The 24,974-nt window shown below is 34.3% G+C and overlaps 1 protein-coding gene across 2 annotated transcripts in view; it reads left to right on the forward strand.

Moving 5' to 3' along the window:
* Positions 1-24,974, forward strand: part of CEP72 (centrosomal protein 72) — a 68,914-nt gene that overhangs the window by 21,686 nt on the left and 22,254 nt on the right. The window contains exons 6-9 of one of the 2 annotated variants that reach the window (XM_020985663.2): positions 8,448-8,648; positions 12,294-12,628; positions 15,310-15,445; positions 24,091-24,284. In XM_020985663.2, coding sequence (XP_020841322.1) covers positions 8,448-8,648; positions 12,294-12,628; positions 15,310-15,445; positions 24,091-24,284 — 866 coding nt within the window. The remainder of the gene's footprint in view (positions 1-8,447; positions 8,649-12,293; positions 12,629-15,309; positions 15,446-24,090; positions 24,285-24,974) is intronic. The other variant, XM_020985664.2, reaches the window with a different exon arrangement.

Below are 24,974 nucleotides of genomic sequence, written 5' to 3' on the forward strand. Positions count from 1 at the left end.
CAGCAGGTTTGCTGGAGAATTGTGGAAGGGTTAGGAAGAGATAAGAGAAGAGAGGTAGTCTGTTGAAACCCTTTGGTGAGGATGCTAGACTTCATTTGTGGTTTTATGAGAAATCATTTGCAGGAGGTGGATGATGCTGCCAAAAATATAAGGGTGGAAGCAAAATTAAGTGTTGATTGAAGTGGAATGAGGAATCTGTTTAAGAGGAGTTTGTATCAGTATAAGATGAAATGACGAGGGTCTAGACTAAGGCTTTACAAGTAGGGCTGGGAGAGCAAAGGATAGTTACGTGAAATTTTGAAATACAGAGCAACAATTACCAGATACATAACTTTGGGCAAGTAATTTATTCTCTCTCTACCTCAATTTCCGCACATGTAAAATGGGGTCCGTGTTGTTGTGAAGATCAAATGAGATAGCATTTGGAAAATGCTTAGTGCGGTGCCTGACACAATGAAAATGTACTTGTTTCCTTTCCCTCTTGGTATGAGGTAAGTCTTGCTTGAAGCCTGCCCATTTGGGTTTGAATCCAAGGAGTTACATATCTGTATGACCTTAGGAGAAAATGGGGATTGCTCAGTAAAAGGAACTGTTGAGTTAGTCTGAACTGGGCAAATTATGAGTTGTTTCCAGATTAGACTGTTGATTCTTTTTTGAGAGAATAGCTTTAATGAATACCATATTATTTCTTCTTATATGTAATAAATGAGGAACGTGTAAGAATCCTCATGAGGTGGCAGATGGGAAAGGGGAATTTTATTTTTTTATTTTTATTTATTTTTATTTAAATTTTTTTATTTTTTCCATATGCTTTTGAGTTGAAAATTTTTCTCCCTTTTCCTCCCCCCCACCCTCCCCAAGACGGTGCACAATCTGATATAGGCTTTACATTTACATACCCATTAAACATATTTTCACATTAGTGAAGTTGTAAGTAAAAATTAAAACCAATATGAGGAACCATCAGAAAGAGGAAACAAAACTCAACAGAAGGTAAAAATAAGTGATGGCATTCGACTTCCATAGTTCTTTCTTTGAATGTGAACAGCATTATCCATCCCAAGGCCTCTGGAGATGTCTTAGGTCCTCATAATGCTGAGAAAGGTTCAGTCTAACAATCTTAGTCATTGTATAACATGGCTGTTATTGTGTACAAAGTCCTCTTGGTTCTGCTCACTTCACTCAGCATCAGACCATATAAGTCTTCCCAGGTTTTTCTGAAGTCAGGCTGTTCATCATTTCTTATAGAACAATAGTATTCCATTACATTCATATACCACAACTTGCTCAGCCATTCCCCAGTTGATGGGCATCCTCTCAATTTCCAATTCTTTGCCACCACAAAAAGAGCTGCTATGTATATTTTTGTACATGTGGGTCCTTTTCCCATTTGTTTGATCTCTTTGGGATATAATATAGCCTTAGAAGTGCTATTGCTGGATCAAAGGGTATGCACATTTTTGTAGCCCTTTGGGCATAGTTCCAAATTGTTCTGCAAAATGGTTGGACCATTTCACAACTCCACCAACAATGTATTAGTGTTCCAATTTTCCCACATCCTCTCCAACATTTATCATTTTCCTTTTTTGTCACGTTGGCCAATCTGATAGGTGTGATGTGGTACCTCAGAGTTGTTTTGATTTGCATTTCTCTAATCAATAACGATTTAGAGCATTTTTTCATATGACTATAGATGGCTTTAGTTTCTTCATCTGAGAACTGTCTGTTCATATCCTTTGACATTTATCAATTGGGGAATGGCTTGTGTTCTTATAAACTTGTCTTAATTCTCTATATATTTTAGAAATGAGGCCTGGAAAAGGGGTATTTTAAAGGGAACTCACTTTGTCCAGATATTAATTACTATGCCCAAACAAGTAGTCAGTCATCCTTAGTATGGTACCTGAGTATGCTACTTATTAGACTGTCAAATATAACTCAGCTACTTCATATATCCATGCATTCATTAAACATTAAGTATTTACTATGTGCAGAGTATTGTGCCACTAAAGGGAGATACAAAGAGAAATAAAACACATTCTCTGTCCTCAAGAGCCTTAGGATTTATTAGGAAAGTGAACAAACACCTGTAACATAAAGGAAGACATGGCAAGGGAATCAAAAATCACAGTTTTTAAGATAAGAACATCCCTTCCGTTGGGTGGGATTGGGGAGGATTCCCAGAGAAATTAACCTTTGAACTAATCTTTGAAGGATGGGTGGATTTTAAAAGTCAAAGACTGTGGGGAGGGTATTTTAGGCTTAGGGAATGGTATGAGCCAAGGTGTGCAGGTGGGAAATCACTTGACACATTCAAAAGATAGAAAGTAGTTCTGTATGAGGTTGGAAGTATTTTTTGAAGTCAGTGAAGAACAGAAAACTTTGAATTTCAGAGGAACACTTTGTCGATGGGGAACCATTGCAGGTTTTCAAACAGTGTGGTAATGGGACCAGAGCATGCATTCAGAATTAAATATAGCATTGGGGTATAAGATTTATTATTGTTATTGTTATTATTATTATTCAGGTAAAAAAATAATGAAGTCCTTAATTATGCAGGTCACAGTGGTAACAGAAAAGGATAGAGGCTAAAGAAATTACAGAGAAAGTAAGTGAATGATTGTATGTAGAGAATATAATCCACTGTGACCCTGAGGTTATAGGTATGGGTAACTTGGGACTCTCTATTGCTACTCCTAATTCATTGTTTCTTTTTCAAATAAGTTTTTATTGATGTCTTGTGGGGTTTTTTTTAATATCACCATAATTTCTCCTGGCAGCCCTCTCTCTCTCAGAGAATCATCGCATGTAAACAAATAATATTTTTTAAAGCCAGAGAAGATAAAAGGGAAAAAAATAAGTATATCCAATCAGTACATCAAAAAAGTCTGAAAATATGTGCAATTTACAACACTTGTGGATCTCCCACCTCTGCAAAGGAATGGAGTAGAGATGTCTTCTCATTGCTGTCCTTTTGAGTCATGCTTGTTTTCTATTATTTTGCTGCATTTATTTATATGTGTGTGTGTGTGTGTGTGTGTGTGTGTGTGTCTTTCCATTTACATTATTGTACACATTTGTGTATATATTTTCTTGGCTCTGCTTATTTCACTTTGAATCAGTTCATGTAGATTTGTCTATGTTTCTTTCTGTTCATCACATTCATCATTTCTTATTGCATAGTAATTTTCCAGTACATATATGTACCATAATTTATTTAGCCATTCCCCAGTCAGTGAGCATCCACTTTGTTTCTAATTCTTTGCTATCACAAAAAATGCTGTAAGAAATATTTTGGTGTATATGAGGAATTGTCTTCTTATTAATGGCTTCCTTGGGATATAAGCCTAGTAGTGGAATCTTTGGGTCAAAGGGTATGGGTATTTTAGTCACTTTATTTGCATAATTCCAAACTATTCTCCAAAATGGTTATACCATTTCACAGTTCCACTAACAATGCACTAGTGTGTCTGTCTTTCTATAACTTGTCCAACACTGATTATTCTCAACTTTGTCATCTTTGACAATTTGCTGGGTATGAGGTGGAACCTTAAGGTTGTTTTGATTTGCATTTCTGTTAGTGTTTTGAAGCATTCTTTCATATGGTTTTTACTAGTTTGCAATTCTCTTGAGAATTGTTTATTCATGTTCTTTGCTTATCTGTTGGTTATATACTTATCTGTTAGTTGTTTATATATCTTAGATACCAAACCTTTGTAAGAGAAATTTGATACAAAGATTCCCCCCCCCCCATTTGACCACTTCCTTTCTTGTCCTAGGTGCATTGATTTTGTTTGTGGAGAAGTTTTGAAGTTTCATGTGATCTAAGTTGCCTGTTTTATCTTTTGTAATTGCCTCTATTCTTTGATTAAGAATACATCTCCAGTCCATAGCTTAGGAGATATATTATCTACCTCTCTTCTAGCTTTTTTTATAGTCTGATCTTTAATACTAACATAACCATTTAAAATGTTTTGTGAAATATGGGGTAAGATTTTGGTTAAAGTGTAATTCCTGCCAGATTACTTTCTAGTTTCACAGTAGGTTGTATTTTTTTTAATCAAATAAGGAGTTCTTCCTAAGTAATTTTTATGTTTTCCAGTTTGTCAAATATTAGGTTATTAACTTCCATTGTTTCTGATTCTCCTATGTTTAGTTTGTTCCATTGATCTGCCTGTTTTTTAAAGCCAATACTAGATGGTTTTGATAACTGCTGCTTTACTCTCTAGTTTAGGTTAGGGTCTGAAAGTGCTATCCCTCCTTCATCCCTACTTCTTTTCATCGTTTCCCTCGATATTCTAGGTCTTTAATTTTTCCAAATGAATTTTGTTCATCATTTATTAAATTCTATAAGTACCCCTTTGATAATTTGATTGGCATATCATTAAAATATGAATTATCTTTGGTATATTTTTATTATCTGGGCACAGTACAACACCGTGAGCTATTTAAGTTGTTCTGTATTACTTTAAGGAACAATTGGCATTGCTTTAAGTGGCTCTTTGGAATTGAATCTGTACGAGTATTTTGTGTGCTTTAGTAGATAGATATCCAGATCTTTTTTCGTGTTGTGATTATTTAGAAAGAGATTTCCCTTTTTATTATTGTATCTTTGATTTTGTTATTATTTTATAGTAATGAAGTTGATTTTTGGAGGTTTATTTCATAGCCTGCAGCTTTGCTGAATCTACTGTCTGAATTAGTATCTTTCTTGATTCCCTAGGATTTACTAATTAAAAACCATCATGTCATCATCAAATAGTAATAGTTTTGTCTTTTCTTTACCTGTCTTTACATCAATTTTTTTCTCTTGCCTTTTTGTATTACTAGCAAATAATAGTGGGGAGAGTGGGCATCTTTCATTTACTCCTGTATGTATCAGGAAAGCTTCTAGTGTATTCCCGTTTTATGTGATACTTACTTTTGGTTTTAAATATACTTTTTCTGATGTTAAAAAAAAGTCCCTTTCTGCCTATATTTTATAAGTTTTTATTTATTTTTCCATCCATTTATTTATTAGTATAGCTGAGTATTGCACTTTGTCAAAAGCTTTTTCTGCATCTATTGAGATAATTCTGTGATTTTGAATGTTTTGGTCATTAATATGAATAGTTATGTTGATTATTTTACTAATGTTGAACCATATCCTTACATACCTTGTATAAATCCAACTTTATTATGAGGAATAATTTCTTGAATAAATTACTATATTTGACTAATTTTTATTTAAAATTTGTGAGTCATTATTCATTAATGATATTGGTCTATAGTTCTGTAGTTTATCCTCTGGTTTAGGTGTTAGGACTGCTTTTGTCTTATGAAAAGTTTCTGGTAGGGTGCTTTCTTTTTCAGTTTTTGAGAATAATTTGCATAATGTGGGTATTAATTGTTCTTTAAATTTGATAAAAGTATTTCATGAATCCACAACCAGGTGGTTTTTTTTCCCTCTTTGGTAGTGCCTTTTCTGGATTTGTATTATTTAAGATCTTTTATTTTGTGTGTTCTTTTAGTTACTTTATATTTCTGTTTCTTTTGTTATCTCAGTTTTGTTAACATGTTAACTGTGATAAATTCTGTTGATCCTTTTTTATTTCTTCTAGTTTTGTTGTGATTTTACCCTGCTTATTTGCTATTTTGTTGATTTGATTTTCTGACTGCTTTTTTCAAATCAGATTGACTAAAGGTTTATCAATTTTATTAGTCATTTCAAAGAACCAGCTTTTAATTTTGTATTTTTTGTGAGTTTTTTGTTTTCAGATCATCTATTTATCTGATTTTAAACATATCTTTTGGGCTTATTTTAAGTTTGCTCATTTATTGGCTTTCCAGTTTTTAAAATGCATGTTCAATTAATTAATCATTTCCTTTTCTATTTTGTTAATTTATGTTTGTAGGGATATGATTCCCCTCCCTCCCACAAAGACTACTTTAATTGCATCCCAGAAGTTTTGGGTTTTTTTCCATCATTGTAATATTCTTTCACATAATTATTCATTGTTTTCATGATTTGTTGTTATTTGACTCACTCATTATTTAGGATTTAATTGTTTTTCATTTGGGTTTGTATCTTTTATTTGTACTCCTTGAAGAGATTATTATTTTTATTGCATTATGGCCTATAAAGGATATATTTAGTATTTCTACCCTTTTAAAATTTGTTTGCAGTATTTCTGTTCCATAATACATGGCCTGTTTTTGTAAAAGTTGACTATTTGATGCTGAAAGATATGGATATTCTTTAGCAGTACCATCTAGAAGACATCATAGATCTTTTAGCTGTAGTTTTTCCAGCAATTTGTTCGATTATGTATTTTTTCTTTTGTTCATCATCCTGTGAGATTAATTCACAACTGAGAGAGGCACATTGAGATGTTCTGTCAGTCTTGTATTGCTGTCTATATATGTCTCCTTGTTGCTCAATTAATACTTCTTTTATGAATTTGGATAATAAACCATTTGAAGCAGATAAATTTAATATTGATATTGGCTTGTTCTATATGGTTCCCTTCAGCATAACGTAGTTTCCTTGTTTATCCCTTTTTATGTTTTGAATGTTTGTTTTTACTTTGTCGAATAGCATAATTGTTACTTCTGCTTTTAAAAATTCACTTTATATATAGTAAAAAAATATTTCACTTCAGTATTATTTTGTTTGTGTATATCTTTGATTTTAAATTTTTTTTAGACCTGTTATCCCATCACCACTTATGTTTGCTTGATGCTTTCACACTTGTCTTCTTATGTATTTTTAGAAAGAAATCTCTCTGTAGTCTGTCTACTGTTGTTTTTTTTTTTCTCCCTGGTCCTTGGTGGTTGGATTTATTTACGTTTCTTGAATTGATGTTATCTGAGGTATATGAAAAGCAAATAATTTGTTCAGGTCTGGTTTTCTAGTTAGGAGCTCCTTATTTCAGTATTGGAAGCTGTGGTCTGATTCTGTGCTTCAAAGCAACTTTATTTATAAACTTGCTTATAAATCCTTCAGGACAGTATGTTTAATTGATTATCAGTCATATATTTTTTAAACAGAACTCTGCCTTGTTATTTCATCAGTGAACAATTATATAAAGAACTGTATCGTTTTAGAATTTGAACTATAATGTCAAGTATATGTTGTTAATGAATTCTTAACCTTTTAGTTACTTTATTTCTTCATGTATCAAAATAAGAAGTGGGCAGTAGATAGCGCATGAGGCCCATGCATCAATTAAATGGGGAAGCTCACAGCAAGGAAATGGATTTATATTTCATTTCATCCCTTTTCCTATATTATCACAAGAGAAAGTTTGGTGACTCTACCATGGGACACTTTTTTGTGGTGCCTTCCAGGTTAATTAGAAAATTGTTTACTATTCAACATATCTAAATGAGAATGCCTGTCTTAATGTAGATATGTATTACAGTAAATGATGATGGAAAAATTTCTATAGTAACATTTTAATTATGATAGACTTATCATTCCAAACCTTTAATTTGGTTTCAGGTCTGGGGCAGATTTTGCTATGACTGTATTTGGACATAGGTAGACTTTGCTTCTTGAATGTTGTTTCCATTGCTGGTAGGGTGCAGAAAAGGGGACATAATGGAAGGAATACAGGTTGTCATCAATAAATAATTCTCTTCCTTGATTACATGTAGCTGTTTGATATTGGAGGATTGGTATGGAAATAGCTTGTTTTTATGATCTCTATTTGTGTAAATAATGGGGAAAAAAGGGCTTTTGAGTTGACATAAGGGAAAACAAGAATTTCAGAATTTTGTTAATATTAATTTTACTATGGCATAAATTCTAGAAACAGTCTAGTTTGGGGAATTTTCAAAATTAATTTCAAAGCAAAAGGACTGGTATACAATTTGACGATATATATTACTCTGAGAAATCAAAATGAAGTGTGCTCTTACAGTTCATTTTACAGGCCTAGTATTCATTATTTTAAATTAAGCCACTTTACAGAATTTCAGACTTAAGAGAATTAGGTTGCCCTGGTTTTGACATGACTTGGGCAAGTCATTCAATTTCTGGGCCTCAGTTTCCTTATCTGTAAATTAAAGGTATTAGAACTAAATTATCTCCAATGTTGCTTCCAGGCATAATATTCTATGGCTCTATGAGAAAAAATAGAACACTATTTTACAGAACTTAAACCTTTGTTGTGAAAATTAAATTCTTCCATTTTAAAATTATGCTTAAAATATAACATTTTCCTATCTTTGGAAAATTAATTGTCTGTTCAACTGATCCTTTTTATTTTATAGTAATACAGACTCGTTATATTAAGTGTTAGATTGTTAAACTATACTAACTTTCTGAATTTTATCAGATATTTGATCCATTTTAGGAAAATACACTTTTCTGATATTATTACTTGTCAGTTTGAAAATGTAATTGTATTTATTATTTTATCTGATAAAACTATTTTTTATAATATTCATTTCTTAAAAACCAGGTTCTAGACATCTCCCAAGTCCTAAAACATTGCCAAATATCTCTGAAGATAACTTAAGGGGCTACGATAGAAAAAAAAGCAGCAGCAAAGTGAGTTTTCTGGATGATAAACTTAATGAACATCCCAAATTGAAATGTCAAGATGAAATAGAAGGTCAGCATAAACATATGTCTCTTAGTCTTTTTGACTTCCAACCCTCAGGTAATCAAATCAAAAATTAAGAGTTCTTATTTAAATAAGTTTTTTTCCCCCCTCACTCTATGTGATACAGCTATGATAATCCTTGTGCTTTTCTTTATGTTTATTGAAAACATATTTAACGTATGTTAGTTTGCTAATAGCTTGCAAATGGGGAGTTTTCTTTTGAATTTATAGTGCAATTTAAAACTTTCATTATCTTTTTCTTTTCTTGAAATTTTTTTTCTTGACATCATTTTGCATAATTTTATGTAGCTTTTCATAAATAGGTGGCATTATGGCATAGTAGATAGAGAGCTACGACTTTGAAGTCAGGAAGAACTGGGATCAAGTCCTGCCCCTGGGCTGTCTGACCCTGGGCAAGACACTTAACCCTTTCAGTTCTCTAGGCAACTAAGAGTGTAAGTTGCAGAGAAGGTAAGAATCTATACTGATAAGATGTCCCTCATCAGAAACTCCCTAGATTAGTGACATTCCGGCTCCAATCCCTTGTCTCTGTATCCTTTATTTTAGATGTATAGGTGCTAAAATTCTTAAGTTGAGTTTTTTTGAAGATTAATAACTTTTTGAAGATTAGTAACTGGTTCATAGTAAATATTTTCAGACTATTAATATTTAAAATAGCAACCATAAAGTAGTATGCTTTTATAACATGCTGGATTTTCAAGTTGGTAATTGATTTATTGACATCTAGGATTATCAGACTACTAAATTCATACTTTGAATAATTATTGTTCCACAGACTAGGTAGTTTTGTGTTGTTGCTGTTTTTCCCTCCCTTTTTCCATGGCACCACCTACTGTAATTAAATTTAATTTTGGTCATTTAAAAGTTCCATGAATCCCAATATTTTTGAAGTTAAAATGCTCTGTTATTTTTTGGATTTCATAATAGTTTACCTTTGCCTTTGCTCACCGTTACATAATTTTTAGTGTTTTGTTGTTGTTGTTGTTGCTGTTGTTCGTTTGTTTGTTTTGGCTAGGCAGTGGGGTTAAGTGACTTGACCAGGGTCACACAGCCAGTAAGTGTTATGTGTCTGAGGCCGGATTTGAACCCAGGTCTTCCTGAATCCAGGGCCAGTGCTCTATCCACTGTGCCACCTAGCTGCCCCATAATTTTTAGTTTTAAAGGTAAAATTTAAGCTTACTTTGGTTTTGAAATTTTTTTGAGGATTTTACTGATAACACTTGGAAGACAACTGGAAAATCCCAGATGTTAACTCTTAGAAAACACTGATGTAGTGTTTAAAAATAATTTGTCTGTGATTTCTTACCATTTTAATACATGCTGTTTTCATTTGTGCCTTACCTATTTTTGTAGTAAATGGTATTATTTCTGTGTGATAGAAGCACTTATAATTATTTTGCCACTACCAAACCAACTAACCAACAGAATTTCCACAAGCACTGCATAACACAGAATTATAACAAGAAAGGTCTATAGTAATCATCTCTTCCAATTCCCATTTTGTTTTAAACTCATGCTCACATTTTTTTTAAAATTTCACCTGTTTAATTTTACTTTTATTTTACTTTGCTGTATTCTTCTGATTCTTACATACCCTCATGGAATTTGGCATTTTTACCAAAGCCTTTTTATACACAAATGATAATTCTTTGGTCTCCTTAACTTTTTTTTCCTTTCAGTTAGACTATTATTAATAACTGTTAATAACTTGCCTCTGACAGATATTAGTGATGTGATCATTGACAAGTTAACCTCTCTGTGTCCCTAGTCAACTCTCGAAGACTTTGTTGCAGAACAGTTTGCCGATCAGAATTTGAAGAGACTGTTTTTCTCACCAGGAGTATAGTTCCCAGCACTGTACAGAGCTCTGGGAATACAAATACAGAAGTGAAAACAGTCCCTGACTTCAAGGAATTTATATAGTAATAGAAGGAGACAACATGTAAAAGGATAGCAGGGTCAGGAGGGATATTTTGGTTTGGCAACTCTGTATGAATGGAGTTGATCGTTACTTCCTTCCTAGTAGCAGTAGCAGTTTTAATTTGATTATGTCTCCAGAACAGGCAAACAGGGGTTAGGGGAAAAGAGTGGCTCACTGGGCATGTGCATGGTGGCAGAGAGTTTGATGAGGAGTTCTCTGGATAGGACAGGGAAGCATGGCTGAAGCCAACCTATTTGGATAGAATGGTCCCCATGATGTACTCATCACTCAGGATTGGGGGGGGGTCCCCAGTTTGGCAGTTATGACTATGAAAGGGTTAAATCCTCCAGTTCATGGTCTCTGATCTGGGTGACGAGGCAAATGAAGAGTTGGAATAAGTTTGTCATGGCTAGAACTGGTCTGATCTTATATAGTAGGTCACAGGAAGCCCTCACTGTGATGGAGTGGGGTGAGGAGGTGAGGAAGGCCAGGATGAAAATTCTGAAGATGAAAGGGTTAAATTCAGGGCTTTCATAATCTTTGGATTGGATGGCAGGGTAACTGGTTAGGAACAATCTCTTATAACCAAAAATTTTAAAAATGGGGGAAAAAAGTCAGTTCTGCAAAATTTTTAACATGGTAAAAAGCCGACAATATGTGTAGTGCACCAGTCAGTAAGCAAGAATTTTTTTAAGTGCTTACTATGTGCCAGGCACTGTGATAAAAGACAGGGATACAAAGAAAGGCAAGGATAAAAAGAAATGTGGCACCCGGTCCCTGTTTTCAAGGATTGATTGTACATTCTAATCAGGGAGATAACATGTAAGCATCTAAGTGTATATTTAAGGTATATACAGCATTCATGAAGATATTCTGGAAAGAGAAGACATTAGCATCTGGTAAGACCAGGAGAAGCCTTCAGAAGGTGGGATTTGAGTTGAGTCTTGATGGAAGCCAGGAGAACTTAAGAGGTGGAGGTGAGGAGGCTGAGCATTCCCCATCTAGAGGACAGTCAGTGCAAAGGCCCAGAGATGAATGATGAATATTGTTTTCAAACCACAAGTAAATGGATCATAGAGTTTGTAGAGGGGAATTAAGATATGAGAGGCTTCAAAAACTAGGAAGAGTTCAACTTACAAAGAAATTTAAATGGTAGACAGAGCACTTTATATTTGATACTAAAGAGAAAATTGGGAGCCACTGGAGCACCTTAATTTGAGCAGGGTCAGATCTATGCTGTAGACTGCTGAGTGAAATTCTAATGAGGACAAACTTTGAGGCAGGGAGAGCAGTTATAAGGCTATTGAAGTAGTCTTGACAAGAGACAAGAAATGATGGGGACCTGAACCAGACTAGTAATTGTGTGAGTGAAGAGGGAACTATATAAGTGATGTTAGGAAAATAGAAAAGACAAAGCTTGACAGTGAATTGACTCTAGGGGATGAGCGAGAATGAGGAGCTGAGAAAGACACCAAGTTTACATTTAAAGCATTCCGTTTATTAAATGTATTTTTGTAATGAAGCAAATTATGAATTTTTGTGTAATTAAAATTCCTCAGTTTTTATAGATACTAAAGATCTGTGAACATAGAGCTTTCTTAAGGAAACAGAATAATTAGTCCATTAAATAAGCTTTAAATGTGAAAGTCATTTTTGCTAACTTAATATCCTTTTGTTGTTGTTTTTGAATGATGATGTTAGTTTGGTAGTACTAGAACTAATACGTTAGGGGATATGATCATTTGCTCCTCACTTTATAGAATCTACAGGAATAGAGGGACCATTCAATAATCCTGAACAGAAGAAAGTTACCTCCGCTCAAAAAATGCTAATATCTTTAGCTACTTCTGGAATAACACATAAAAGAAAAGTGCTTAATAGAAGATTACAATCAATTCAGGAAGAGAATTGTCAGGACCTTTTGGAAAGAAATAATAGATTACCCAGTGCTGATGAAAGTATTTTCAGCCAAGAAATGGAAAGAAAAATGAAATTGGAAAGAAAAAATGACAGAAGCTTTTCTAACTTTGATAGATCTGAACCTGATAGATCTGAACAGCCAAGGACTAAAAATATAAATGCATCTGTCAAAGAGGTAAGCCAAAAGATGTGATAATTTTGGCAGAATTGTTTTTATTCAATAGGACTCTACTATTTCTTATTTTATAATCATTGGATGTTAATGTTCATTTTTTTTTCTATTTATGGACCACAGTATATTTTTTTCTCTAAGTATTGTTAAGTGTTTGGTATTAACTTACATATGTTTAATTCCATAATATAGCTTGCCAAAGTTTTTTTAAATTAGTTTTTTGTTATTATGCTTTTATATATTTCTTTAGAAACATTTCTCTGTTTTAAAAGATCATCTACAGTGGAATTGTTAAAATAGAAGTACAGCAATAGAGATTATATAGGTGATTTTTGTATTTGCCTTTACATATCCGTTTTGTTCAAAGTTGTAATTCAGTCATTCCTGCCACATGGTGGCAGAGTCATCTCTATCACTGTCCTGGAAAGGCTGGTTCAGTTGTGGGGCAAATGCCTCAAACCACATTGACCAGTAGTACTCCCTTGGAATTTTTTTCTTTTTTTTTTCTCATGACTCATTTGTAGCGATGAACATAGTTGTCTCAAACCAAGGGAGGAAAACAGTGCCTTTGCAACCTCACTCTGGGTGGCATGGTACAGTAGAAAGGACTTTGGATTTGAAGTCAGCTGTTCTCAAATCCACACTCAGCTCTTTACTATGTAAATTTTGGACCTTAGTTTCTGTAAAATGAGGGGAAAGATGACCTGTTAGCTCCAAAATTGTAATCCTATGATAAGATGATTCCCTCAGCCTTGTAAGTTCTACTCTGGTGAGAGTTTCTAAAGGAAAGATTCTGTTTAGGACATTTTCTGTTAGCTTTAACCTAGGGTTTTAGTCTCCTCTTCTAGTTGATTTCTAATACTTGTCGCATCTCAGGTCAGTAGAGCCTCTTGGCTGTCAGGTTCACCTTAGAATTCAAAGAGAATTTCAGTTGTCTAGTCAAACCCCTCCCCAAACCATGAATCACCTCTGCAGCATTCTCAATAAGTAGTCATCCATCCTTTACTTAAAGACCTTTAATGATGAGAATGGGCAGCTAGGTGGTACAGTGGGTAGAGTGCCAGGCCTGGGGTCAGAAAGATTCCTCTTCCTGAGTTCCAATCTGGCCTGTGTAACCCTGGGCAAATCACTTAACCCTGTTTGCCTTAGTTCTTCATCTGTAAAATGAGCTAGAGAAGGAAATGTCAAACCACTGTAGCATCTTTGCCAAGAACCCCTCCCCCCCAAAAAAAATGAGGTCGCAAAGAGTTGGACACAACTGAAAAATGACTGAATAACAACAAAAAAAGGGATGGGAAACTCATTGCTCCCTTAGGCAGCCTCACAAGAAGCTGCAGTGTATTGCTCTATTTTTGGAGTCAATACACTGAAATCCTGGCTTTGCCACTTACTAATTGTGGTAACTCGGATATTAAAGTGGGATAATAATACTTTTACTGCATCTCTTATATGACTGGAGTGAGGAAGATAATTTTTAAAACTTCAAAATGCTATGCAAACACGAATTATTACTATCATTATTGTTATTCTGTGTTTGGACAGTTCTTGTTTTTAGGACATTTTTCCTTATATTAAGCTGAGTTCTTCTTTTCTGTAATTTTCTGTCATTTAGTTGGATAGAGCAGAAGCAGGCAGAATAAGCCACATAACAGTCACGTGATTATTACCACCCCTGAGGTCTCATACTGTCTTCTTTTTTCTAAGCTAAAAATCCCTGGTTGCCTCATTTGATATGGTTTCAAGTCCTTTTCACCATACTAGTTACTATTCTTGGGTTTGGAGTCAAAGACCTGACTTTGAATCCTGGCTCTGCTCTTGATTACCTTTGTGACCTTGAGCAAATGACTTAATTTCTTTGGGTTTCAGTCTTCGTTTACAGAATGAGGAGGTTGAAATAGATGACCTCTCAGGTCCCTTCCAGCTGCAACTCATTGACACTATGCTTTTATGACATTTAAAGGCATATTTTTCAGTGTATGACAGCAGGGTTTGGGGCAGTTATCATGAAAAGTGATTAAAGAAACAGACTGCCCTCCTCCCAGCCCTAAAACACAAATCCCTCAAAGAAAGTTTTGAAGTTCCGTAACCCAGTTCCTATGCATTTCTTTTCTCCCACCCTTATCTTCAGTCACCAAAAACTTGACTTTCTGTTGAGAATTTAAATTAGGTCTTGTAGGTCTACAGCTACTGTTTTTGCTTTGCTTGACTCCATTTCCACTCCTATTGCTCCAACTCAAAGTCATTAATAGTACCAATAGATAGAGTGGTTGTGTAGAGAAACACCAGATATTTATAAGTACTTAAGGAAGCTCATTTCTCTGAAGGTAAATCATTCTTGACACCTGGTACTGGTTATTTCCCTTTTCCCAGCCCTCAGTTCCTTGTCTAGGGGTTAGCACTTTTGCTTCTTCAAATGATCTTCATATGAAGAAATGGAAAATTTCCAATCACCGTGTAAAATAAGATGGGGGCATAAATCCTTCTCTGGCCTATGGAAATCATCTTAAGCCAAAAGGCTTAAGAACTAGAGTGACATAATAATAGAGACTTTGGTGGCACCAGCTATTAGGAATAATACTTTTTTCCCCCTGGAAATAAGCTTATTAATAAATGCTAGAGTTAAGCAATAGTACATTTAGTGTTACGTGAAATAAAAAACTTCGTAATCGTATTTTCCAATTCAGGTGTCAAAATCTCATTCAACAACACAGACAATGAGTAAGGATATGTTTGAAATACCACTCTTGGATACTCTTTTGGATTTAGTGGATAAATATTGGAATGGTCGCAAATCTCTACAATCCAATGAGAAGTTTATTTGTAAGTAAAAACAAAACAAGCAAACATTACTACTTAATAATTCCAGGATTTGATAAGCCCAGCATTGGGCCAGACCTTATAGTCATTTTATTGTTGAATTGGGTTCTTAGAAGTACATTCATTCTACTTGTTCTTTAGGGTACCATTTGAAAAGATTACTGTTCAGGTTCACAAAATTGTACTTTGTGTAAGTGAAGGAGTTATGTGAATTTTTATGTTGTGAGGCATTTGAACAGGAGAGAGAATACAGGTGGTGGTTGAGGAGCCACATATACCTTTGCTAAGGTTGGTTTGGTATAGATCTATGCTGCTTCATCTAGGACCTGTGCTTGCTTCCTTGCTTGCTCTATTTATTTATTTACTTATTTATTTGAAATTATGACTACTGCTCTTACATCTACAAAATTTCTACTCCATGACTTATTCTGGTATAAAAGTACCCAGGATTTTCCAAGACTTTATCAATAGAGCATAACTTTGACATTCTGCCAAGTTGCAGATTTTTAAAATATGGACCCAGTAACATAATGTGTCTGTGGACTAAAATTAGTTAAGAGAGGCCCATCACCAGTAGATTAACTACAGAATGATGAATTCTTTAGTGCTAGCAGCTCATGAAACAAGAGTACAGAGTAAATCAATACTGTGCAGTGCTCATGTTTCTGCTGAGATGGTGGTAGAAAGGTAGAAAAGGGCACAGAGGGTGCTGAAAATTACGTATTTTATTCTCATATATAAACAATAACTATTGGTACTCTAAATATGAGATCATTGTCCAGAAACTATTGAGTCGATATATTACTGGAAGAACTGAGCCATATCAATTCTTACAGTCTTGTAGATGAACCAGAAGGCAAAAGGAATTTGCCAATAATGAAATGATTAATCAATCAACAAGTTGTTGTCAAGTGCCTGATACATATTAGGCACTATGCTAGGTACTGAGGATACAAATACGATAAGTAAAACAATCCCTTCTTGTAAGGAATTGCATTCTGAATGGAGAATGTAAACACACACACACACACTCACTACATATATTATATATACATACATATATATGCACACACATACATGTATAATGTCATTTATCTATATAACATATATCTATATGAAAAATACAAATTACTTAAACTACAACAGTTTGAGTTAGTCAGCAAGCATTTGTTAAGTACATACTCTGTGTCAGACATGGTGCCAAGTGCTGGGGATGCAAAGAAAGGTAAAAGATAGTTCCTGCTCATGAGGAGTCCCTAGTCTAATGGGGGAGGGAGGAACATACCAACAATTACGTACGGACAGGATATATAGGGCATAAATTGGAGATAATCAAAAGAGGGAAGGCACTAGCGTTAATGGGTGGGTTGAGAAGAGCTTCTTGTAAAAGGTGGCTATTTTAGCTAGGACTGTAAGGAAGGTAGGAGAGCTGAGAGACAGAGATCATGAGGGAGAGTATTCCAGGCACTGGGGATAGCTACCACTTCCAGGACCAAGCAAGATCTACCCTCACCATCCAAGAGTATGGAAGGCAGTAGAGCACAACCCAAGTACAAAACCCCAGTCCAAAAATTGAAGCAAGAGATTTAAGTAAACAGAAGAAAATGCCAAACATCATGAGGAAATAGTATGGACTGAGAGAAGTCTGAGAGAAAAACCCAGAAAAAGAGAGTAGCTCCAGAACAAGTCTAAGTAAAGCTTCATTGAAAATAAAGTCTTTGACAAAAAGACCATGAAAACACTTGGAAAAAATTCATCAGTATACAAAATGTAAAATAAAAAGAAATGCCAGTGAAGAAAGACTAGAAAGGAAAATTAATAGTAAAGATAAGAATAATAACAGTTAACATTTATATAGGACTTTAAGGTTTACAAAGTACTTTACAAATATGATCTCATTTTGTCTTTACAAAAATCCTGGAAGGTAGGTACTATTATTATCTCTGTTTTATATGTGAGGAAACTGAGGCAGACAAAGGTTAAATGACTTAGCCTGGGTCACACAGCTAGTGTCTGAGGCCAGATTTGAGCTGAGTTGTAACTACCAGCCTAGCACGTATTCCATTGCACCACCTGCCTGCCTCTAACAGCTAAGAATAGAGGATGGTAAAACTCTAAAGTAGAATATCTTAAAATTAATATGAATTAAACTGAAAGCATTGTCTTTGTGCTACTATAAGAAATATTAAAATTAAAAGGTGGAGGAAAATAGAAGAAAATGTATGTAGTATCAAAAACAGTTGAATCATAAACCCACATCAATTATTAGCATTTTGTATATTACCAACAAAGTCCAGCAGCAAGGGATAGAAAGACAAATTCCATTTAAAATTGCTATAGATAGTATAAAATACTTGGGCATCTACCTGCCAAGACAAACTCAGGAACTATATGAACACAGCCACAAAATGCTTTTCATACAAAATCAGATCTAAGCAAATGGAAAAATATTAATTGCTCATGGGTAGGCTGAACCACTATAATGAAAATGACAGTTCTACCTAAATTAATCTATTCAGTGCCATAACAATCAAATTATCAAAAATATTTCATAGAGCTAGGGAAAAAATAGCAAAATTTACCTGGAAGAACAAAAGGTCAAGGATATCAAGGAAATAAATGGGAAAAAAAATGGGAAAGTAGGTGGTCTAGCCATACCATATCTCAAAATGTATTATGAAGTGGTAATTATAAAAAAAATTTAGTACTGGCTAAGAAATATAATGGTGGATCAGTGAAATAGATTAGGTACAAATTACATTATAGTAAATGACCATAGTAATCTAGTATGTAAGCCCAAAGATCTAAGCTTTTGGAATAAAAACTCATTATTTGACAAAAACTGCTGGAAAAACTGGAAAGTTTGACAGTATGGCAGAAACTAGGTATAGACCAACATCTCACACCCATATACTAAGACAAGGTCAAAATGTGTACGTGATTTACACATAAAGGGTGATACCACAAGCAGATTAGAAGAGCACGGAATAGTTTATCTGTCAGATCTACAGATAAGGGAAGAATTTAAGACCAAAGAAAATATGAAGAGAATTACAAAATGTAAAATAGGTAATTTTGATTATAACAAATTAAAGTTTTTGCCCAAACAAAACCAATGCAACTGAAATTAAAAGAAAAGCAGAAAACTGGGGAAAATTTTGCAACAAGTATCTGATAAAGGCCTCATTTCTCAAATATATAGAGAACTGAGTCAAATTTATAAAAATGCAAGTCATTCCCCAATTGATAAATGATCAAAGGAGGTAAACAGGCACTTTTCAAACAAATCAAAGCTATCCATAGTTATATGAAAAAAAATGCTTTAAATCACTATTGATTAGAGAAATGCAAATTAGAACACTCTGAGATACTACCTCATATCTATCAGATTGATTAATATGACAGAAAAGGAAAATGATGGATGTTGCAGGGGATGTGGGAAAACTAAGACACTAATGTACTGTTAGTGGACTTGTGAACTGATCCAACCATTCTAGAATAGAGAGCAATTTGGAACTGTGCCCATAGACCTATAAAACTGTGTATACCCTTTGATCCAGCAATATTGGATCTATTACTATGAGGTCTATATCCCAAAGACATCAAAAAGGGAATGGGGGGGTGGGGAAGGACCTATTTGTACAAAAATATTTAGAGCTCTTTTTTTGTGATGGCTAAGAATTAGAAATCGAAGGGATGCCCAACAATTGAGGAATGGCTAAAGAAGCTGTGGTATATATGATTGTGATGGACTGTTATTGTGCTTTAAGAAATGACAAACAGGATGATTTCAGAAAAACCTGAAAAGATTTACATGAACTGATGCAAAGTGAAGTGAACAGAATGTTGTACACAGTAGCAGCAATATTGTTCAATGAAGAAGTGTGAATGACTTAGAAATTCTCAGCAATACGATGATCTAAGACAATCCCAAAGAACTATTGATGAAGCATACTATCTACCTCCAGAGAAAGCACTAATATTGTTTGAATACAGACTGAATTAGGCTATTTTTCACTTTCTTTCATTCTTTTTCTTTTATTTGAGTCTTGTACAAAATGACTAATATGGAAATGTTTTACATGATTGCACATGTATAACTTATATCTGATTGTTTACCATCCCAGGGAAGGGGGAGGAGGGAGGGAAAGATAGAATTTGGAACTCAGAAATGTAATTGGAGGGAAATTATACGCACACACACACACACACACACACACACACACATATATAAATACATATATACACATATAGATACATATGTACATATACATATATACACATATATATGTGTGTGTATATATATATATACACACACATACACACAATTGAACCATAAAAAAAGGTCAAGGAGAGATCATGTAAGAATCATTAGACTGCCTGAAAAGTCACAAAAACAAAAGGCCTGATTACTTTATTTCAGGAAATGATAAACAATAAGTACCCAGGTCTTTTAGAGTCAAAGGGCAATATTTCACTGGTTAACTGCCGAAAGAAAACTGAAGATGAAAATTCCCAAGAATGTCATAGCTAAAATCCAAGTTTACAAGTCAAAGAAAAAAATACTGCTAACAGCCAGAGTAGGGGGTGGAGGAGTGGGGTGGATGGGGAATTAAAGTACAAAGAAATTAAAGTCAAGATCATGAAAGACTTGGCAGCTCTTACTATTAAGAAGAGGAGAGCTTGTAACATAGTTCCAAAAGGCAAAAGAAAAAAGCTTACAACCAAAAATAACCTGTTTGAGAAATCTGAATATAATCCTATAGGAGAAAAAGGTATACTTTTAATGAAATGGAAGATTTCCAAAAATTCCTGATGAAAAGACCAAAGTAGAAACCTTGAATTGTGAACCTAGAAGTCATGAGAAACATAAATACTTTCTTATCAATTTAAAGGGACTATGCAATGATAAATTATTTGCATTCTAAGAATGGGAAAAGAAGCAAATGTTCCCAGAACTTTTCAAGTTATGTAGGAAAGTTAAATAAGACAGGCAAAATGCCTGGGAGTGGTTTTGGGTTTTTTTGGTGGTTAGAGAAGGAAAAAGAAATGGGGAGGAGTAGGAGGGAACTTACAGTCTTATATAATAGGGGTGCATGACATGAAGAGTATATAAACATGGAAGAAGGGGGTCAAGAGAAGCAGCATCTTATTAACCTTTTATCTGAACAGGAAAGGAAAGTTGGAAAAAATACATACACAGAGCTTGATACAGAAATATATTAAAATCAACAGGGAAATAAATGGAAAAAGAAGAGAAGTTTAAGTGAATGGCAAGGTAGATGGGGGAGTAGTCAAACACCAGTGTTGTAAGTTTGATCATTTAGGGAGTGTTTAAAGAAAGTAAAAAACCTTTGATTGGGAGTGAGATAAGAGGAAAAGAGGGACAATGGAATGCAAACATCTATTTGATTATAGATCATTATTGTTAAGCACACTTGTACCATCTCTTTGTAAAGGGGGAGGGGGAGGCAAAGAGAGAAGAAAATACAAGTGGACAGATTAATAATCATAGCCATGAACATTAATGAGATAAATTATCTGGTAGCTAAAATAAGGAAGACTGAGGCACAAAGTTCTAAGATCAAGTTATTAATAATGCATGAATTTACTAATAAATAGGATCTCAGCTTCCTCAGCAAAGTTAAGACCCTGAATGAGCATGACAATTCTCTTTTATAGTTTTGGGGAGTATGGAACAAAGAATAGGACTTCATAGACAGAGAACAAGTTATATTGGATAAAAGAGTGATTTTACTGAATGGTGAAATCAGTATGATTGATTACAGAGCTGAGACATGGGGGACAATATGATTGGTTGGAAATTGAGAATTAGGGGCTAACAACAACCCCCTTCTTTCCTCCTGTGACTAAGAAAAGTTCATTGTTTGAATCTGCCTACAAGGTTAGAGATAGTTGAGCACACTTCTTTGGATAACAAACCATACATCCTTGAAGGATAGTTGGTGGTGTAAAGATACTATGCAGACTCCCTGGTATCCACCAGCATTCTTCAAGGATAACAGATTTTCTTGAGACAAGAATAAAACTCATGAGCAGAACTGGATTTCTAAACTTAACTCATTACAGGCCAGCTGAATTTCTGGACTAAGTTCAGAGGTAAAGAACTATGACTTAGGCAATAACAGGACAAAATCAACTAATTGCAAATAAGATCAATTAAAAAAAAAGAATCCGTCTGATTATTTCATGACCCATTAATTAGAAAAGAATAGCAGCATAGATTAGTAAGCAGAATCCAACAATATGTTATTTGTAAGAAATATTCTTGAAACCTAAAGATTGCTGTACAATCTGGAACAAAATCTGTTGTGCTTCAGGTCAACTCGAAGCAGGGCTAACAATCTTGATTTCAAAAGAGAGTAACAGTAATAAGAGGCATGATAATATGAGATAATCTGGGATATTATATTATAGTTAAAGGCACCATAAATAACAAATTAATACAAATACTAAATATTTGTGCACGAAATATTCCTTTTAAACCAAGAAGATCTAACAACTACTACAACAACAACCAAAAGGGGGGAAAAAAAGTTAATGACCTGAATAGAACTTTAGAAAAGTTAGAGATGGTAGACCTCTGACGATTACTGAATGGGAACAGAAATGACTTTACATATATCTGAACCCTTTACAAAAATTGACCGTATAAAAGTAGTATGAACTGAGAGAAAGCCAAATGATAAACCCAGAAGAAGAGAATAACACCATAACCAGTCTATTTTATTTTTTGGTGAGGCAGTTGGGGTTACGTGACTTGCCCAGGGTCACACAGCTAGTAAGTGTCTGAGGTTGGACTTGAACTCAGGTCCAGGGCCAGTGCTCTGTCCACTGCACCACCTACCTGCCCCTCACCATAACCAGTCTTGTACAAGGTAAAGCCTTTGCCATGAGGGCTACAAAATTGATCTTTTTAGATCTGAAAGGGGTACATTGAGGTACCCCACTGTTATAAATTTACTTTCTACGTTTCCATACAATTCAGTTAATTTGTCTTTCAAGTATTTGTAGTCCATGTTAATAATAAAATGATAAAACCGTCCAATTATTTTGATAGATGCTGAAAAAGCTTTTGACAAAATAATACCTGTTTCTGTTTAAAAAAACCCACTAGAAATGTTCATAGCTTAGAAAGTGTAGAAATAATATGGTAAGATGTATTTGTCAAAACCCAGAGCTCCATATAATGGAGAAAGATTAGAGGTCTGTATAATAAGATCCAAGTAAAACTTTTTTTTTTACCTTTTAAAGATAACTTCAGTTTAATAAGTGAAGTTAAATGGAGAAATTGAGTTTGCATTTGACATCATATATAAACAAAACCAAGGAGCTGGGGGAGTACAATTCCATAGGCAAACAAAGTGGATGTGACCCACAGTGGCAGCACACATGATTGTCAGCACTATTCTTTTATATAGTTCTAGAAGTGCTATCTGTAGCATTAATACTAGAAAAAGTCAGAGGTAGTAGGATTCAGTATTTGAACCCAGATTATATTTGATCTTATGGATATCTTAATAAACTGGAGTTTATTAAGAAGGGGAATAAGATGGTCAGACCTGTACTTAGGAATATCCCTGGCAGCTGTGTAAAGGATGGATTAGAGTTTATGAGCACCTCTAGATGCTATTATGTGCAAAAGACATTGTGCTGATTATATCAAGTCCCAGATTATCCTGAGCCCCCCTTTTTGAAGCCTTTACTTACTGAGTAGATATCAGTTAATACACAAATGAGAAGTGAAGTGAATAAGAATTTCATATTGTCCAGAATATGGCATAAATTTGATAGTTTACCAGAACATGTTTCTTAAAATAGCTCAGCAGTTGTACAGTGAGCCAGGTCATACTTAAGTAAGAGGAAGAAAACAGATTGAAAATTATACAGTGCTTTCAATCATCCCAAACTTCTTCCTAACATAAAACCTCTTCTTTTAATACTAGTGATGTAGGGGCAGTTAGCTGGTGCGGTGGATAGAGCACTTGCCCTGGAGTCAGGAGTATCTGAGTTTGAATCTGGCCTCAGACACTTACTGTTTGACCTTTGACAATTCACTTAACCCCAATTGCCTCCAAAAAATTAAAAAATACTAGTGATGCAATATAACTGTCAATCATGAAAGGCCACAATCTCAAAAGAATAAAGATCTTTATTGACACACAGGGTAATAGAGGTGCATGGTAGTTGTAAGTAGACTGAAATACATTGCCAACTATTATTTTTCAGAAAAATAGCTTGAAAGACATCGTTAAAGACACATAAATAGAATAGGAGATGAGTTTGTAATGAAAAGAGAGTGAAGGATAACAGGTGGATATCCAGAGTACTATATTGGTACCCATAATTTTTTAAAAAAATCCTTTAATGTTTTGAGTAGATCCTCTTTGGAGAATTTGAGAGAAACATAAATAAGAATTTCACAGAATGAGCAGATGTGGATGGATCGCATTCTGCATTGATAGAATAACCATATCATTGTTATCACACACTGTTAATAAAATTTAGAATTCTTTATGCCATATTTCATTTGTAGTAGAATTATGAAGTACTTTGAAATATTTAAAATGCATTTGTGATATTATCTTTTTCCTTAAATATTATTAAAGCTTGCTTTTTAATCTCAGGTCAGGCAAGACATGTTTTGTCTTCTGTGCAAATATCTGCATCCAGTCAGGAAAATTCATCAATCATGAGTGAAAAAATTAATCATTTGATTTTAGAAAACAAAGCCTTACAAAATCTGGCTGAACAGGAACAGCAGTACAATATAAGGATTAGTGGACTGATGTTGGAATTAAACAACACACTTAAGGAGATGGTGAGCCATACATCTTAATTCTTAGATGTGTTGGGTGGGGAATTCTACATTCATAGAATAATATCACAGGAAGTAATAATTCTATTGTTCTCTTTCCAAGTCTGACTACATTGACGTACAAACAGCTTTAACTTATGAAAGGGTTACATTTGAAAAGTTTGCTTAAGTTAGTTTGTATAACTTGGAACACATTTCTCCAAAGATCCAATATTATAAATTGTAGTGAGTTTCCCAGATCAATACAGAAAAATCTTGTTTATTAGCTCATGTTCTACCTGAAGTATATTTATGTAATGGTGCTATTTCAACCACAACTAACTACTATTTGCTCCATTATTTCTGTGGGAAAATATATCCCGTTTTCCAAAGGATTCCAGATATTGAGTTCCTTCCCTCTCAGTGCCTTCCTGGAAGACCTGTGGAAAGAATTCCTTTGTGAGTGGCAGAGAAATATAATAAATACTGCTAGGCACTAATAACTTAACTTTGCACATCTGTGAAAGAAGACCATTTTCCTGAATCTGTACAACTGCGTAGCATTTCTTCACAACTTTGTTAAAGAAGTTAACTTCCTAGGTCAGTCACTGTTAAGGTACTCTGAGTTAGAGAAGAAGCTGTTGCCAAAATGGAGGTAGGGCTAGGCTCTATACTGACTCCTTGACATCTCTTTTTAAGTCAGATGTTCATAAA

Source organism: Phascolarctos cinereus, unplaced genomic scaffold (assembly GCF_003287225.1).
Source record: "Phascolarctos cinereus isolate Bilbo 61053 unplaced genomic scaffold, phaCin_HiC Scaffold_4;HRSCAF=312, whole genome shotgun sequence".
Lineage (NCBI taxonomy): Eukaryota > Metazoa > Chordata > Mammalia > Diprotodontia > Phascolarctidae > Phascolarctos > Phascolarctos cinereus.